Source organism: Diabrotica undecimpunctata, chromosome 9 (genome assembly GCF_040954645.1).
Source record: "Diabrotica undecimpunctata isolate CICGRU chromosome 9, icDiaUnde3, whole genome shotgun sequence".
Taxonomy (NCBI): domain Eukaryota; kingdom Metazoa; phylum Arthropoda; class Insecta; order Coleoptera; family Chrysomelidae; genus Diabrotica; species Diabrotica undecimpunctata.
In genome coordinates this window covers 5,783,081-5,798,926 of record NC_092811.1, presented here as the reverse complement: position 1 = coordinate 5,798,926, position 15,846 = coordinate 5,783,081, and the positions used below count along the sequence as shown (strand labels likewise).

At 36.2% G+C, this 15,846-nt stretch overlaps 1 protein-coding gene across 2 annotated transcripts in view; it reads left to right on the top strand.

Moving 5' to 3' along the window:
• Positions 1–15,846, top strand: part of LOC140450118 (uncharacterized) — a 68,644-nt gene that overhangs the window by 34,110 nt on the left and 18,688 nt on the right. For both annotated transcript variants that reach the window (XM_072543554.1, XM_072543553.1), the window contains exons 13-16: positions 670–1,002; positions 11,568–11,977; positions 12,056–12,327; positions 14,096–14,306. In XM_072543554.1, the coding sequence (XP_072399655.1) occupies positions 670–1,002; positions 11,568–11,977; positions 12,056–12,327; positions 14,096–14,306 (1,226 nt within the window). The remainder of the gene's footprint in view (positions 1–669; positions 1,003–11,567; positions 11,978–12,055; positions 12,328–14,095; positions 14,307–15,846) is intronic.

The window sequence follows — 15,846 nt, the reverse complement described above, 5'->3', positions numbered from 1 at the left end:
GTTTATCTACTAATCATAATTTCTGTTATACAATTGGTCGCAGAAAATCATCTAAATTTCATGTTTATGAGAGCATTCAAGTCGAGCCGCGGCGAAGAAGGTTGTAACATCATTAGAAATATTAGACATGGCGGATGAAGCACGTGTTAATGTGAGTGTGGCCATAGAAAAACAAATAAATAAGTCTCGAAAAAGAAAAATCAGGCTTAGTGAGTGAAAGGACAATAAAAAACCTTATTCGGGGTGGCCATTCAATTGTTAAATATTGTTCGGAAGTATAATATCCTTATTTTATAATCTCCAGTAAAAGCAATAAGCAGGAACACTGAAATCTCATTTCCAACTAGATATTTAATTAATATTTAGACACATTTTTTATGGATTATTTATTTATCACTAATTTATAATTGCGTAAACTTAAAAAAATGTTGCAAAAAGTGTTGTTTTCTTTGTTGTTTCTTGTTCAAAACAAGTAATTATAAAAATAATATTTCACGTTTAGTGCTTCTACATAATCGCTCTGAGTAGTCCTAATAGGACGAAATACATAAAAGCGAATAGTGGAAGCACAATACTGAAATCAAATATTCACTGTCTTTTCTCTATATCAATATTACAAAACTTTATACAGTAATTATGTTACAATTAACTTAACAAATCGATTTTTAGGGAAGCTTTCGTTAACATAAACAAAACAGACTATTTCAAACTATATAAGACTAAACTCGGCCCATTCTGGTTTATCAGTTTCCTATTTTTGCCAGCCACAATACACCCGGAAGGGCTATTTATAAGGGTGTGGTGCGTCTTAAGAGCCTTTTTAATCACGATCCAAGGAATAGTGTTAATATTATTAATCATGTTGCCCCCTTTTGCTACCGAGATGAGTTGGCTTGACTTCACTTGTCAGCTGACGTTGTACCTGGATATGTATTTAGGTCTTCATATCGGATATTATGACGGTAAAGGCATGCTAAGAGTACATCCTGTTTATACAGCATGGTAAGTATAAAATATAATGTTGATTACTACATTTTTGTCAACAATAATTTTTTTAAATGCTCTGAATATGTTTCTTTCATCAGTTACTCTATTGTTATATCAATAGTTTTATTTGCTATAAAATTCCTTTAAGTTTGATGTTCCATAATGTTTGGAATAAGTCATTTGTCCTAAGCTTTCTGCTCATATTCTGCCAACCTAAGTGTGTGAGCTTTTATCTCGTTGATTACACTTAAGTGGCCGTATATGCTTACTAATTTTTCATTTGTTTTATTTCTAGTTGTGCTAAGTTGCAAATATTTTTGTCAATTTTTCACGTCCTGCATATTCATATCTTTTTCTAGATATTAGTTTAGCCGTCTTTGTCTTCTGTTGCAATGTTTGCTTTCTGCACACGCGATAGTTTCTATATAACATATGAGGGCATTAGAAAGAGAATCTGGGTATTTACTGTAAGTCTAGAATCTCCTTCGACTCTATTATATGTAAAAGAAATAAGCAAGTAGATTGTATTTGAAATAAAAGAAGAAGACATAACATATACATTTAAATCTGAGTTATTAATTTCTACAAAATTAAAATATGCGATATGACCGATACTACAACAAAATATTTATTTAAAGTTGAGGATAATTAAACAAAGCTACAATTAACCAAGGGAATAGTAAGAATGGTAAGAATGGAAAGTCACAAAACCAGCTCTTGGTGATGCACTAAACTGGAACATCTTAGGAAGACAGCAAGAACAGCATTTAATAGAGCAAAACGCACCAAACTCAAAGAGAATTGGGATTCTTATCAATCAAACCTACCTCAGAGAGTTTAAGAAAGTTTACAGACGAAGAGCTGCTTGGAGAGTTTACTGTGAGGAAATCGAAGATTTTTCGTACGCTTCCATGCTAAAATTCTCAAAGGACCCACATCGGCATATTGGCATATTAACGAAGAAAGATTGAAGTAAAACTTCTAATCTTTGCGAAAGTTCTGAGATCCTGATAAAAACATACTTCCTCGGTTCTAGCGCATCAAAAGCACCAAACTGGATGGAAAATACAATCATACCCTCACTAAACGACTGACATCCTGCCAGAACAATGATTAGTGAGAGTGGCCAGGTAAGTGAGAGTGGAAAGGTAAGGCGGCCCATATTGTGCTTCACCCCTTTCAAGTCACCAGGCCTGGCGACATATATTCAGCACTACTACGGTTAGGAATGGATATTCTTCTGCCGCACCTTGTGAGAATATTCAGAGCCCCCTTGGCTCTGAGATATATTTCTAGAAAGTGGAGAGACGTACGTCTAATCTTCATACCAAAACCAGGTAGGACGTACTACACCCTATCACAGACTTTTCGACCAATTAGCCTAACATCGTTTCCCTTGAAAACGATGGAAAGGATATGCAAGAGGGCTGAAGTTCTGATTCATAACCTACTTCACCCAAATCAGCATGCATATATTTTGGAAAGATCTGCCGATTCTGCACTGCATCAAGTAGTGGGAAGAATTGAAAGATCGCTGGATAAAAAAGAATCCACCCTAGGTATATTCATAAATATTAAAGAAGCGTTTGATAAAATCACATTCCCAACCATCACCCAATAGCTCAATGTCAGGAACGTTCCTCTGGCCGTGAGCGAATGGATATTCAGTATGTATGCTCTCTAATAGATCAATAAGCATAAATGTAGAAGACGTTTCTGTTAGAGGCATGGTTACGTGAGGGTGTCCACAGGAAGAGGCGTTATCACCACTCCTCTGGAACATAGTTCTAGATAGCCTGGTTGATTAACTCAGCAGCAACGGTTTCTACACAATACCCTAAGTAGACAGAAGGACAGAAGGAACACTCACTATATATAAATCCTAAGAAGACATAGATAGCTCTCTTTATAAGAAAAAGAAGACTCACGGGCTTAATACTTCCAAGGATTCTAAATTGCAGTCTAAACTTTTCTGACAAGATGAAATACCTTGGTGTTACTCTTGACAGGAAGTTAACATGGAAAGTGGAACACTTAGATGGTAGAGCTAAAAGAGCATAATATTACCTATGAGCAGTGTGGACGAACTGTCGAAAGGACCTGGGGCCTTTCGCCAAGGGAGATTGCCTGGATCTACACTGCTGTCATTAGGCCAATGCTAACGTATGGAGCTATTACTTGGGTAGCAAAAGTGCTACAGGCAACAGCCGTTAACAAAGTAAGCCATTTGGCTTGCCTAAATATAACAAGGTTCCATGAAAACAACACCAAGTGCAGCAATGGAGTTATTCATTCGCATCACTTCTCTAAATATATGTATCAAAGAGGTGGCACTGGTGACAATGATGTGGCTGCGCTCAGCGGGTGCAAGCCTTGATAGTACAATTAAACCAAAGTTTGTTTTTGACAAACCCTACAAAATCGAAACTAGACATTATAGGGAGTCAAATGTGGCAAATGCGTATTGCATGTACACCGGTGGCTCCAAAATGGAAAAAGGGCTCATGATATATACTTCAGATCACTGAACCTAAGAATAAAGTGGGATATGGGAAAAAATGCCAGCCTAGTTCAGACAAAATAGTATCTCCATAGTCGCAAAAGAAATAAACCAAAAAGGTATAGCCGGGAAAACTATAATAATCTGCATAGATAGCAGACAACTGCTACTAACCTTGAGTAGACCACGTATCACATCAGGATTAGTATTGAAGTGTCACGAGTCACTAACCCAATTTTGAAAGGAAATAAAATCATCCTGAGTTGGGTTAAAAGGCACAATAGGAATAAAGGCAACTGCATTGCTGACCAATTAGCTAGGAAGGTGGCAGGCCTAAGACTCTTAGGAACTGGGAATCTTTTTGGTTGACATGGCAATGAGCTAAGGACGACAGTTCCTTGGAAGGATGCACAATGGGTTAATTGTGGCCTAAGTTCTGTGGGACTTAAATCGCCTTTCCTACCCTATAAGATAAAAATAGCTAACGGAATATTCTATGGTCAATACGATAATAAAAAAGGTAAGATATGCAATGAGAATTAGCAATAATGTTTTAATGAACTGTTTGGCATACTCCCCCAAGTCTGTCACTGTTGCTTTCGTTTTAGCAAGCTTTGTAGCTGGAAATTTTAGTAAATTATCTGACTCTGTCATTGATAACATATTAGCTTGTTGAATGATCCTTTCTACTCTATGTAAAGATACTCCAGTAGCTTTGCTCACAGGTTGTTTAATATTGGTTCGATTATCTTCAGGTAATAGCATTTGTATATATTTAAATACATTGTAAACTATTCTTTTGGATTCTGGTGTCGATCTGGTCTGTTTACTCTTACTACACTTAAACATCCCCATTCTACAAAATAATTCTAATACGCGTGTTAGAACCTTTCTTTTTGAGACTCGACAACATAATGAGACTAAATTACTAATTCATTTTAAATACAGTGACTATTAATTCTCGGAATTTTGAATTCTTATCAGTTCTTTGTATGTCCTAAACGAGTCGTTAAGGAGTCATTAATAATGACTTGATAATTACGGTTTTAAGGTAACCGATACTAAATTAAAAATTTAGTAACTTTTACCAAACTTCATAGAGTATCAACTAAAGAAGGTACTATAACCTTCTGGTAAAACTTTAAGCCCATCTGCCGTAGAAAATTTTGACAAAAACGATCGCAAATATTCATATTTCAACACTGTCACTACTGAACATTTTTGCTAAGTTGCTGATTTGACTAAAAAGTTTGATGAAATCGTAGGCTTCCACGGCCAGAGTCAGAATTATAGTTTATTCGTCTTCCGGGTTTGGACCGTGTCATTTGTGAGTGACCCAAAAGTGGGTTCATCTCGACTTTTCGCTACAATTGTATGTAGCTTCTTCAGGAGAACAAAAAAGAAAAAGAAAACAAAAGACAGGAAGATGGGTAGTTAGCAACGGTAACTCAGTTACTCAACGCAACCAGAGGCGAATACTAACTACCAAGATGGGCTTTTGGTCACAGTAACTCAACTACTTAACGCAGCCAGAGGTGAAAACCAAATGCCAGGACAGGGATTCACGTCCAACAGCTCAGAACACTAACGCGTCGAGAGGCGGGGAGTGAATCCGACGATTACTCCGCTACCGCTCTATTTATAGTCGCGGTGACCTAACCTCGCGGCACACTCCGTGGCGCAAACGTCAAGACGCGCGCGCTGGCCAATCATGTAGCTGCATCGTGGTAGCGGGACCGGACGGCGGCTCTAGACTGAGATTCCAGATGGGAGACAAGTAGTATCCTTCCTCTCGATTGATATTATGTGGATTTTTTCGGATCTCTAGAGATTCGCGGATTTTCCTGGAATAAAAGAAGGGGCTCTTAGAAATAATATGGGTTTTTTCGAACAATATGGAATGACCGGTTTCTTGGCAGTGTTCTGCAACTGCAGAATGGGAGAAAAGACCTGATCGAATGAGATTCCAGATGGGAGACAAGTAGTATCCTTCCTCTCGATTGATATTATGTGGATTTTTTCGGATCTCTAGAGATTCGCGGATTTTCCTGGAATAAAAGAAGGGGCTCTTAGAAATAATATGAGTTTTTTCGAACAATATGGAATGACCGGTTTCTTGGCAGTGTTCTGCAACTGCAGAATGGGGAGAAAAGACCTGATCGAATGCATCTTTGATGCTCTTGAATCCGAGTTTTGACGGAACGACCAGTTTCGCCAATATACACTTGTCCACATGAACAAGGAATAAAATAGACACCACAGGAAGATAGGGGCGTAATGGGTCCTTAGGAGAGGGTAGATATTGTGAGATTTTCTTGGGTGGTCGAAAAGTAGTCCTGATACCTTCTTTGCGAAGAATTTTGCCAATCCTATCAGTGACACTTCGAATATACGGAAGAAAAGCCACAGGAGTATTACCCGAAGATTCTGAATTTGTCGTCCTAGGGTATAAAGGGGGATGTAGATGTCGGTGTGTAATATTTTGAATTGTGGACTTGGAGTAACCGTTGGCGACAAGGGTTTTTTGCAGATGGCCAAGTTCTTCTCTAAGGTTGTCAGGTTCAGAAATCGAAATGGCCCGATGGATGAGAGAGTTGATCACAGAATTCTTTTGGGCAGGATGGTGGTGTGATGAAGCATGTAGGTAACGATTCGTGTGAGTCTTTTTTCTATAAACAGAGTGACCCAATCGGCCATTGGGCTTGGAGGTGACTAACACATCGAGAAAGGGAAGGGACCGATTATTTTCTACTTCCATTGTGAATTTTATACTCGGATGTTGTGAGTTAAGATGATCTAGGAAGGGAGAAAGGGTATGTTGACCATGGGGCCAGATGATAAATGTATCATCAACGTAGCGGAACCAGACTTTTGGTTTTAAGGGGTAAGATTCTAGGGCTAAAGACTCAAAGGCTTCCATGAAAATGTCAGCAATGACAGGGGAAAGGGGAGAACCCATTGGAGAGAGTCATGTATGGGAGATATGATTATTCTATTCCTTGTTCATGTGGACAAGTGTATATTGGCGAAACTGGTCGTTCCGTCAAAACTCGGATTCAAGAGCATCAAAGATGCATTAGATTAGGTCTTTTCTCCCATTCTGCAGTTGCAGAACACTGCCAAGAAACCGGTCCTTCCGTCAAGAGCCCCTTCTTTTATTCCAGGAAAATCCGCGAATCTCTAGAGATCCGAAAAAATCCACATAATATCAATCGAGAGGAAGGATACTACTTGTCTCCCATCTGGAATCTCAGTCTAGAGCCGCCGTCCGGTCCCGCTACCACGATGCAGCCACATGATTGGCCAGCGCGCGCTTCTTGACGTTCGCGCCACGGAGTGTGCCGATACGTCCCGACACGACAGGTCACCGCGACTATAAATAGAGCGGTAGCGGAGTAATCGTCGGATTCACTCCCCGCCTCTCGACGCGTTAGTGTTCTGAGTTGTTGGACGTGAATCCCTGTCCTGGCATTTGGTTTTCACCTCTGGCTGCGTTAAGTAGTTAAGTTACTGTGACCAAAAGCCCATCTTGGTAGTTAGTATTCGCCTCTGGTTGCGTTGAGTAACTGAGTTACCGTTGCTAACTACCCATCTTCCTGTCTTTTGTTTTCTTTTTCTTTTTTGTTCTCCTGAAGAAGCTACATACAATTGTAGCGAAACGTCGAGATGAACCCACTTTTGGGTCACTCACAAATGACACGGTCCAAACCCGGAAGACGAATAAACTATAAAAAGTTTGATATCAATAAAACAATCTGTAAAATCAAACTACATTAAATTTATTATTTAAGTGAGTAATAATTTTGTAATTAGTGCAAATTATTGTAAATATAGTAAAATTAGTGTAAACACAAAACAATCTTCTCAAATTGTTTAATATTGCAAAGCCACTGCATGGCTCTTATCATAGATTGTTTGCGCGATAAACTATTTAGTGGAAATGCTCGCCAATGGATTTGAAATACCCTCTATCATCATATATGTAAATTTAAAAATTGTTTGGCACTTGATTTTGTTTTTCTAAACGTTTTGTTCAGTACTTTTGATCTTGTAATTAATGCAATATCGTCTGTAATATATGATGGCCTCAGTATATATTTTACTCTGCGGTAAAATACAAAATGCATTAATGATCAGCCTTGAATTTCCTTGCCTGTACTCTCTTGGGCGGGCATGTTTTCGACGCTGAAGTACCTGAGGGTCTTAAAAGTACCCTTGTTTTGGACGCTGCCGGAAGGATTATCGCAGGTACCAGATATTAGATATAATTAGGGTTTAATGATGGTCATTGAAATTTACTTAGTTACTAGTTATTAGTTTGTCAGAGAATAGTGAAAAGTGAACATGGAAATTTCAACGTTAGTAAGTAATCGTGGTAAAATTTTGCTCAAAGTGAACAGTTTTACTTTTTCTCAAGATAAAGTACTAAAATCGGCAGAAACGTATTGGAGGTGCGTAAAACGGTCGTGTAAAGCGAAGATATTCACGAAAGGGCCAGAAAAGTTAGTGATCCGAAGTAATCTAGAACATAATCACGAGTGTGATATTAAGACGCTTAATAGACAGATTGTGCGTAGCAGTGCCAAAAGGAAGGCTAAGGATAATTTGACCGAAAGGCCGTCCAAAATCATACATAGTGCGTTGAAAGAAAATGTAGATTGCTTGAGCCACATGTCTGTTAAAGACGTTAATTTAATACGAAACCTCCCAAAAGTAAAGAAGAAACTATTGCTGCGGTAAATATTATGAATATCAAAACACTTAAAGACGAGAATTTTATATTTGCGGTTGAACTAAGTTCTAACATTATCATCTTCTCGTGTAACACTAACATGCGTTTTCTGTGCGGCAGTGAAACGATTTATATGGACGGTACATTTAGTTACTGTGCTCAATATTTCAAGCAATTTTTTACCACACATGTACTTATCAATGGACATTATATACCATTGTGTTATTGTTTACTTCCCGACAAATCGGAACAAACCTATATAAAACTATTTAATGTTTTGAAACGCAAATGTGAAGTAATTGGTCTAAAATTCAATCCAAAAATCATTTTCTCCGATTTTGAAATTGCTATCCACAATGCTGCGCGTTTTGAATTTCAAAATGTGCACATTAAAGGGTGCCGTTTTCATCTTATGCAAGCTTGGTATCGTAATATCGGTGGTTGTGGCTTAATTCGGGAATATAAATTGGCAGACAGTGAAATATCTGAAACTGAAAATTAATAGTGTCTGTAATAGTGAAAGTAATAGACTTACAGATCCAAAGAGTAGAAAAAAAATTATGTTCGTTAGAAATAGGATACATGAGTATCAAACTAACTGTATCGATCGATTCCATTTCGTAAAATGTATGTCGTATTTATTTCAAGTGACAAATAAACCTTATCAAGCTTAACCTTCGGAGTACCAAGATTATTTGACTTACTTAGATTACCATGATGGGTCAAGCGTGACCCATTCTCATTTTATTTATAAGGATGTTTTAAATAGTCAGTATTGTTATACAGTATCTTTAATTTAACAAAAAACAAAGAAACAAAATAATTATAATACTAAATTTTTGTATTTAAATTTTTAAGATGGTTCACCATCCTGGTCTTTTTGGCAGTAGTTGCATTTAATTTTGACAATATGTACTTTTTCGGGTTTTGAATGAGTATTACAAATAAATCTTTTACACATGTCACACCGTTTTGAATATTTATTGTCACTACCCCTACAAGAATAACAACGACCTCGTTTTGTTGCAGATTGCGGCACTTCTATTTGCTTTTTTACACTAACACCGGTGGTCTCTATTGCAGCGATTACGGATTTATGGTATCCGGTGGGTTCTTCTTGTATTGCTTCCGCTCTTCGTTTTATATTGGGTGAGGTTAATTGTTTTCCAAGCTCCTCCAGAAATAGTTTTCTGCGATGTTTTATATTTACTTGCTTATTCCATTCAGGATTTTTCGTATTCCATACAACGAAAGCATTGTAGCACGCAATATCCAAAAAGTTGAAAAATATACGTAAGGGCCATCTTCTTGTTGCTCTTTTACATGTGTACTCTCGAATCAATTTATCTAAAATATCGACTCCACTTTTGGTTTTGTTGTAATCCAAAATAATCCTTGGTTTAAACTTTTGGTTTTCATCAGAAATTTCATGTTCATTGTGTAAGGTCGATAACAATACAACAAACTTGTTAGGCTTGGTTACATATGAAACTAAGGTAATGTTTTTAGTGAACAAAAATTTTGAAGAATACAGTGAGCGATCTGTCATTTCAAGCAATGATTTGGGTAAACTCTTCCTAATTTTTCTGATAGTACCCAAAAGAGTTAAATTTTTGGATAAGAGTTCTTCAGATAAAGCAATGTCGGTAAAAAAATTATCAGTTGTAATATTTCGACCAGACCTATACCAATGTTCTGCAAGTGTTTTGACAACTCTTGGGCCTCTCAAAGTTACAGCAATAAAAATTTTCAGCGTCACATAGGGTCCAAGCCTTTATACCATATTTCTTCGGTTTACTTGGTATATAAATCCGAAATGGACAACGTCCCCTAAAATCAATAAGCTGCTCGTCGATAGTACCAAAAACAGATGGTTCATATGATTCCCTACAATTTTGGGCAAATAGATCAGCGATTTCTCGAATAGGAACTAATTTATCTCGTTCTCTTCTTTCTGCTCTCGTATCCAAATTATCAAAGCGAATATACTTCAAAATACTTAAAAATCTATTCCGGCTTAGAGATGCTTTATAAATAGGACGCGTAAATGCAATATTTGTATTGGACCATAAATTCTGCACTTTCTCATGGGACTCTCTGAACCTTCCACATAATATAAGTATACCAAAGAAAGCACGCAGTTCGACTAGATCAACTTCAATCCAATCCTTCATGTTTTCCTCGTTCTTACTGTTATACGCAGCTATGAACTCAATAACTCTCTTATTGGTATACTCGAGAATCATTGACATAATACTATCAGAAAAAAATAAATTAAAGGCATCCATGCATGTCTCAATATTTTGACTTTTCTTAGTTAGACCTACGTTTTTCTGTAATAAATTACATGCCAATGTCTTACCCTTTTTTGGAGCTAAATAACGCCATGTTCGTCCTTCGCACAAAACATCAGATACGTTAGATCTTTCACTATCTATATTTTCAGAAGTTGTCGCTAAAACTTCCTCGTTCTCGAGTTCAGTAATTGATAAATTACCTTCATGTGCTTCTGGCTCACAACCGTCATTATCACTCGCTTCACTATTGCTTTCATAAAGCTCTGCAAGGCCATCTTCTTTACTATCTGATAGGAGTAAGGCATACAACTCAGCTTCACTCAAAGGTTTATTCTTTTTCCACATTTTGATAATATAATACTGCACACTTCAAGATCGATGCTTGATTTAAATTTATAAACAAACGTGAAATACCGCTTTACACCAAAGTTGGACCTCTCGTCTCGGACTTTCTTGTAGAATATGCCTATTAGACACTACATTTACTCCCAAGGTTAACTTCTATCGACTAATATTTCTACAAACCTAATCATTTGGCCTTGAATACGTTCACTGGTAAACAGAGACGGCTGCGTTTTACGTGTACCTGCAAACATATTGAAAAATCCTTCGAAATCCCAAGAACGGGTCAGGACTGACCCGGTATCATAGATTTTACGTAGAGGAAAAACTGTAATTTGCATGTTCACGAATGATACACGAAAAAATAGATTGAAACAGATAAGGAGCACTTACGATCAATAGGATTTGTAAAAAAATTATTTCAGGAAATATTAAGAAATAAGTGAATTTCGGGTCACGCTTGATCCAGTCTTGGTACTCCGAAGGTTAATCTCTAAAATTTTATTACCTGACTTTCCATTTACATTTTACTTACACCCAGCGTCCAAATCATGTATGCAGAAATAGGTAATTTTATTTTTCAGTGTCGAATTTTAAATTTAGCGTCCAAATCATGCACGCCCACTCTCTTGCCTTGTTTGTTTGCTGTGCGTGCTTTGTTTCACTGCAACTTTACAAAGTATTATCAAATATTTTAATTCTATTTTAGGTACTATTTCACTCATGGATTTTTACTGGACTTGATCGCAGCAATTTCGTGGCCCTTATTCATGTTTCACGCTGAAGATGAAGACGTCGATAAAATATTTTTCCATTCCACCCACTGCTTTTGGAATCTGTTGAAACTTGTACAGTTTATAAAAGTATACAAGTGTCTCTCCTATTTTCAAAACCGCACCTTCGAGTCATTTGTATCTATAAGGATTTTGAAAAGTTTTTTGTTTATTATTGTTATAGCAAACTTTTTGACGGGTCTTGCGGTTAACTATTTTTGTCAATTCGTTACAGTAAGTAATTTTACCAACAATTTGTCAGTTCATGATGCTGCTGAAAGGAGAATTAATCTAATACGTTGTAAAGATGCATTTTTTCTAGACACTTGGATGCCAAAATTTCCAGGTATGATTTTATTAAATTTTATTCAAATATCTTCCTATATATTTTCACTAAAATGTTGTGCATTTTTTTGCATTGTAGATATGAATGAAATCTATACGGCAGGTATGTATATCATCTTAAGCTTGTTAACCAATACTGGCATTGGTGACATCATCGCAATGACAACTACTACGAAAATTGCGACAGTATTAATAATTATAGTAGGATATTTTATTTTTGCGATGCTGACTGTGACTGTATGTTCTATAATGCTGGCAGAAGCTGAAGAATCGTTCGAATTTCGACAAAATTCCATTGAGATGTTAAAATTCTTAAAGAGGAACCAAATACCTCCTACACTAAGGAAACAGGTACGATGTTATTTTTGCCTCTATAAATTTTAGTCAAAATTTGAAAGGTTAGGCCAAATTTTTCATTATCCACACGTTCCAAATTTTATTTATAATTCACTTGCTACTAATATTTATTGCCAAAAGGTTCCGTTGAAAGGTTTTTTTAATAAATATACCTCTTATAAAAAACTTTTTATTAAATTTTTGAAGTTATACTTCTATACGCACGGTCGGCGTTGGAAATTTGCATGAGAGTGAATCTGTGAAACCATTACATATTTAAGATAATGAGTAAGAGAGAGACAGAAAATATATGTTCTCTCTCTTCCTCTCTCGAGAATAAAAATGTTCCTTTTGTATATATATTTAATATTATATATAGTATATATACGTATATAATATAATATATTATAATATTTATTAATATTATTATTTATGTGATATGTTTTGTATTATTTAAAATTAAACGTTTATAATTATTTTAGCCTTTTGTATTTCAAAATAATCACTGTTTTACCGAGAACTGTCAATTTTGAAATCCGTTAGTGTTATGTCTAATTGGCAAATCCTTTACGTGTTTGGTTTCGAATCCCAATTATGAATTTCCTTTTTTATTTTTGAAATATTTAAAAACCTCACGGTACTCTTATTAAATATATATGTAATATACGCAAAAAACATAAATTTTAAAATAAAATGAAAATTTACAACATAATCCGAGCTGTTGGTTTTTTATTTTTATCTTTGTAAAGTAAGTTTATGTATATTGGCAGTTTTAAATACTTATGAATATTACATTTTAATTTATATTGTATTATTATTGAATTATGTTGCAGTGTATTTATTGTATTGTATTTTTTATATTAATAACAAAATAAACAATGAATTTTACTGAAGAGTATGTGTAAATTTTTTTTTTGCATTATACCTATATAACTAATTCTTCTTGTCTTTCTGCTCTCTCTTACCTATAGCATTACATATGTAATGATTGTGCAGAGTGACTTATATACATTTTTAACAGCGAACGCGTGTATAGAAGTATAACTTCTACCGGGAGTCCCACTGGACTGCCACACCCGTTTTTTTTATATGGTGTACGATATATTAATTTATGGTGGCTGAATCTTCTTCTTCTTCAAGTGCCCTGTCCGCTGCTAACGTTGGCTATTAACATGACAATTCTGATATAGTTTACGTCACTTCTAAATAGTTCGACCGACGTGAGCCCGAAACACTTCCGCAGATCTTTGAGCTACGAGCTACGAGTGTCTTCTGCCTCTCCGCCGTCTGCTATCTGTTTTCCCCCTTTTCTTTTTCTTTTTTTATATAAGAAATTTTGCTTGTCCATTGGCGGGTTGTGACCTCGATTGTCACTCCTCTTCTTGCGAGATCGGCTCATACTTCTTCTACCACGTGGAGATTTTTCCTGGGTAATCAATTTGAGTATACGGTACTTATCATGATTTCTTTATCTTTTTTGATTCTGTGGACTACTTTATACGAAGAATACGTCGGTCTCTGTCAACATACAGGCCTTCTCACCATATAATAAGGTTGGAAAAATGTAGCATTTAACTAGACGTAATTTAAGAGAAATTTAATTTAAGTCCTTGCTTATAAGCAAGCAGCTTTAGCTGGTTGTATTCTCGCTTTAGTAGAACGAGCTAAGGTAGGTGAATAGATTAAGCAATCCAAAACAGTTATTTATTTATTTCTAGTAGCTTTATCTCTTCTTTTATACCACCAATAGAAGCCATGTCGTGATTATTAAAACTTTTTTTAGGTCTTAAACCATCTTGAGCTAATATGGACACGTTCTCAAGGCTTCAACATTAAATCACACGAACATCTTTCTTCCGGCAGTTACTTTAATGCCGAATTTTTGATGCACAGAAACGAAATGCTTTTAAAAACAATTCCTTTATTCCCCAACCTAGATGCGAATTATTTAAACATTTTGCTCAGCAAGATGAAAATTTTGTTTTTCCAAAAAGGTATTATTTACAGTTTTTACACTAATCGAAGACTATAATTTCCCATACTACACGCGAAAAAGAATGGCTTACGACCAACAAAATCAGTTCTGATTGTCTGTTCACGAAAATTATTATTGCAATTCAAGTTTAAGGTAAAAATAATTACTGTTCGATGAGTGACGATCGCGAAAATATTCAGTTCTGATTCTGTAACTAGGAAAACTGTAACTGTCAAAAATGTGCGGAGAAAAAATAACTAATATTTTATTCGTATATAGTCTATATAGTTCGTATATAGACTCTAAACGAGATTGTTAACCGTCACAATAAAAAAGACTCGCGAAAATTCTACCAGAAGATAAACAGCTGCAGAAAAGAATTCAAACCCAGAATAACAGCATGTAAAGACAGAGATGGTTCCATAATTAGTGACAAAGAACAGATACTAAACAGGTGGGCGAATCATTTTGAAGAACTGCTTAGCAATAGTCGTGAAGAGGACCAAATAGAAATTACTTTGCCTGAAATGGATGAAAACGCTCAAGAGCCGCCCCCCACCAAAGAAGAAATTAGAGAAGCCATTTTAAAACTGAAAAATAACAAAGCTCCCGGTTTGGACAATCTTCCTGCCGAACTCTTTAAGTGGTGGTGACATCCTTTTTAAACACATGTATAAATTAGTAACCAAAATCTGGCAACGAAAGGAATCGCCCGCGGACTGGAAATTAGGTGTAATGCACCCTCTTCACAAAAAGGGAGATATGATGGTGTGTGATAATTATAGTGGCATCATCCTACTTAACGTGGCATATAAAGTATTGTCCAACTTATTGTACAGAAGATTGATCCCCTATGCTGAACAAATAGTTGGGAACTACCAGTGCGGTTTCCGATCCAATAAATCAACAACGGATCAAATCTTCACAGTCAGGCAGATTCTTAAGAAAACGCTTGAGTTCAGAGTTGACACCCACAACATATTCGTGGATTTCAAAGCCGCATTCGACTCAGTCAACAGACAAAAACTTCTACAGGCTATGGTGGAATTTCAAATGCCGCTTCATTTTGTTCAACTAACAGAACTTACACTCACAGGCGTAGAGAGTGTAGTCAGAATCCAAAACGACTTTTCCAGACCCTTCCATTGTAAAAATGGACTGAGACAGGGAGATGGACTGTCGTGTCTCTTATTTAACCTTGCACTAGAAAAAGTAATTCGAGAGTGCCATATTAATACGAATGGCACCATCTTTAATAAATCTGTACAAGTGGTTGGATATGCAGATGATATAGACATTATTGCTAGGTCCACAGAATCTCTGATCGAAGCATTTCGATCACTAAAGGCGTCTGCACTTAGAATGGGATTAAAAATAAACGCACAGAAAACCAAGTATATGATAGATACCTAGACCAAGATACCTAGACTATTAATTGATGATCTGGAACTGGAAAGTGTGGACACCTTCGTCTACCTCAGAAGAAATTAAAAGAAGAATAGTGCTTGCCAATAAGTGCTATTATGGCTTGAGGACACATTAAAGTTACCATATATAAA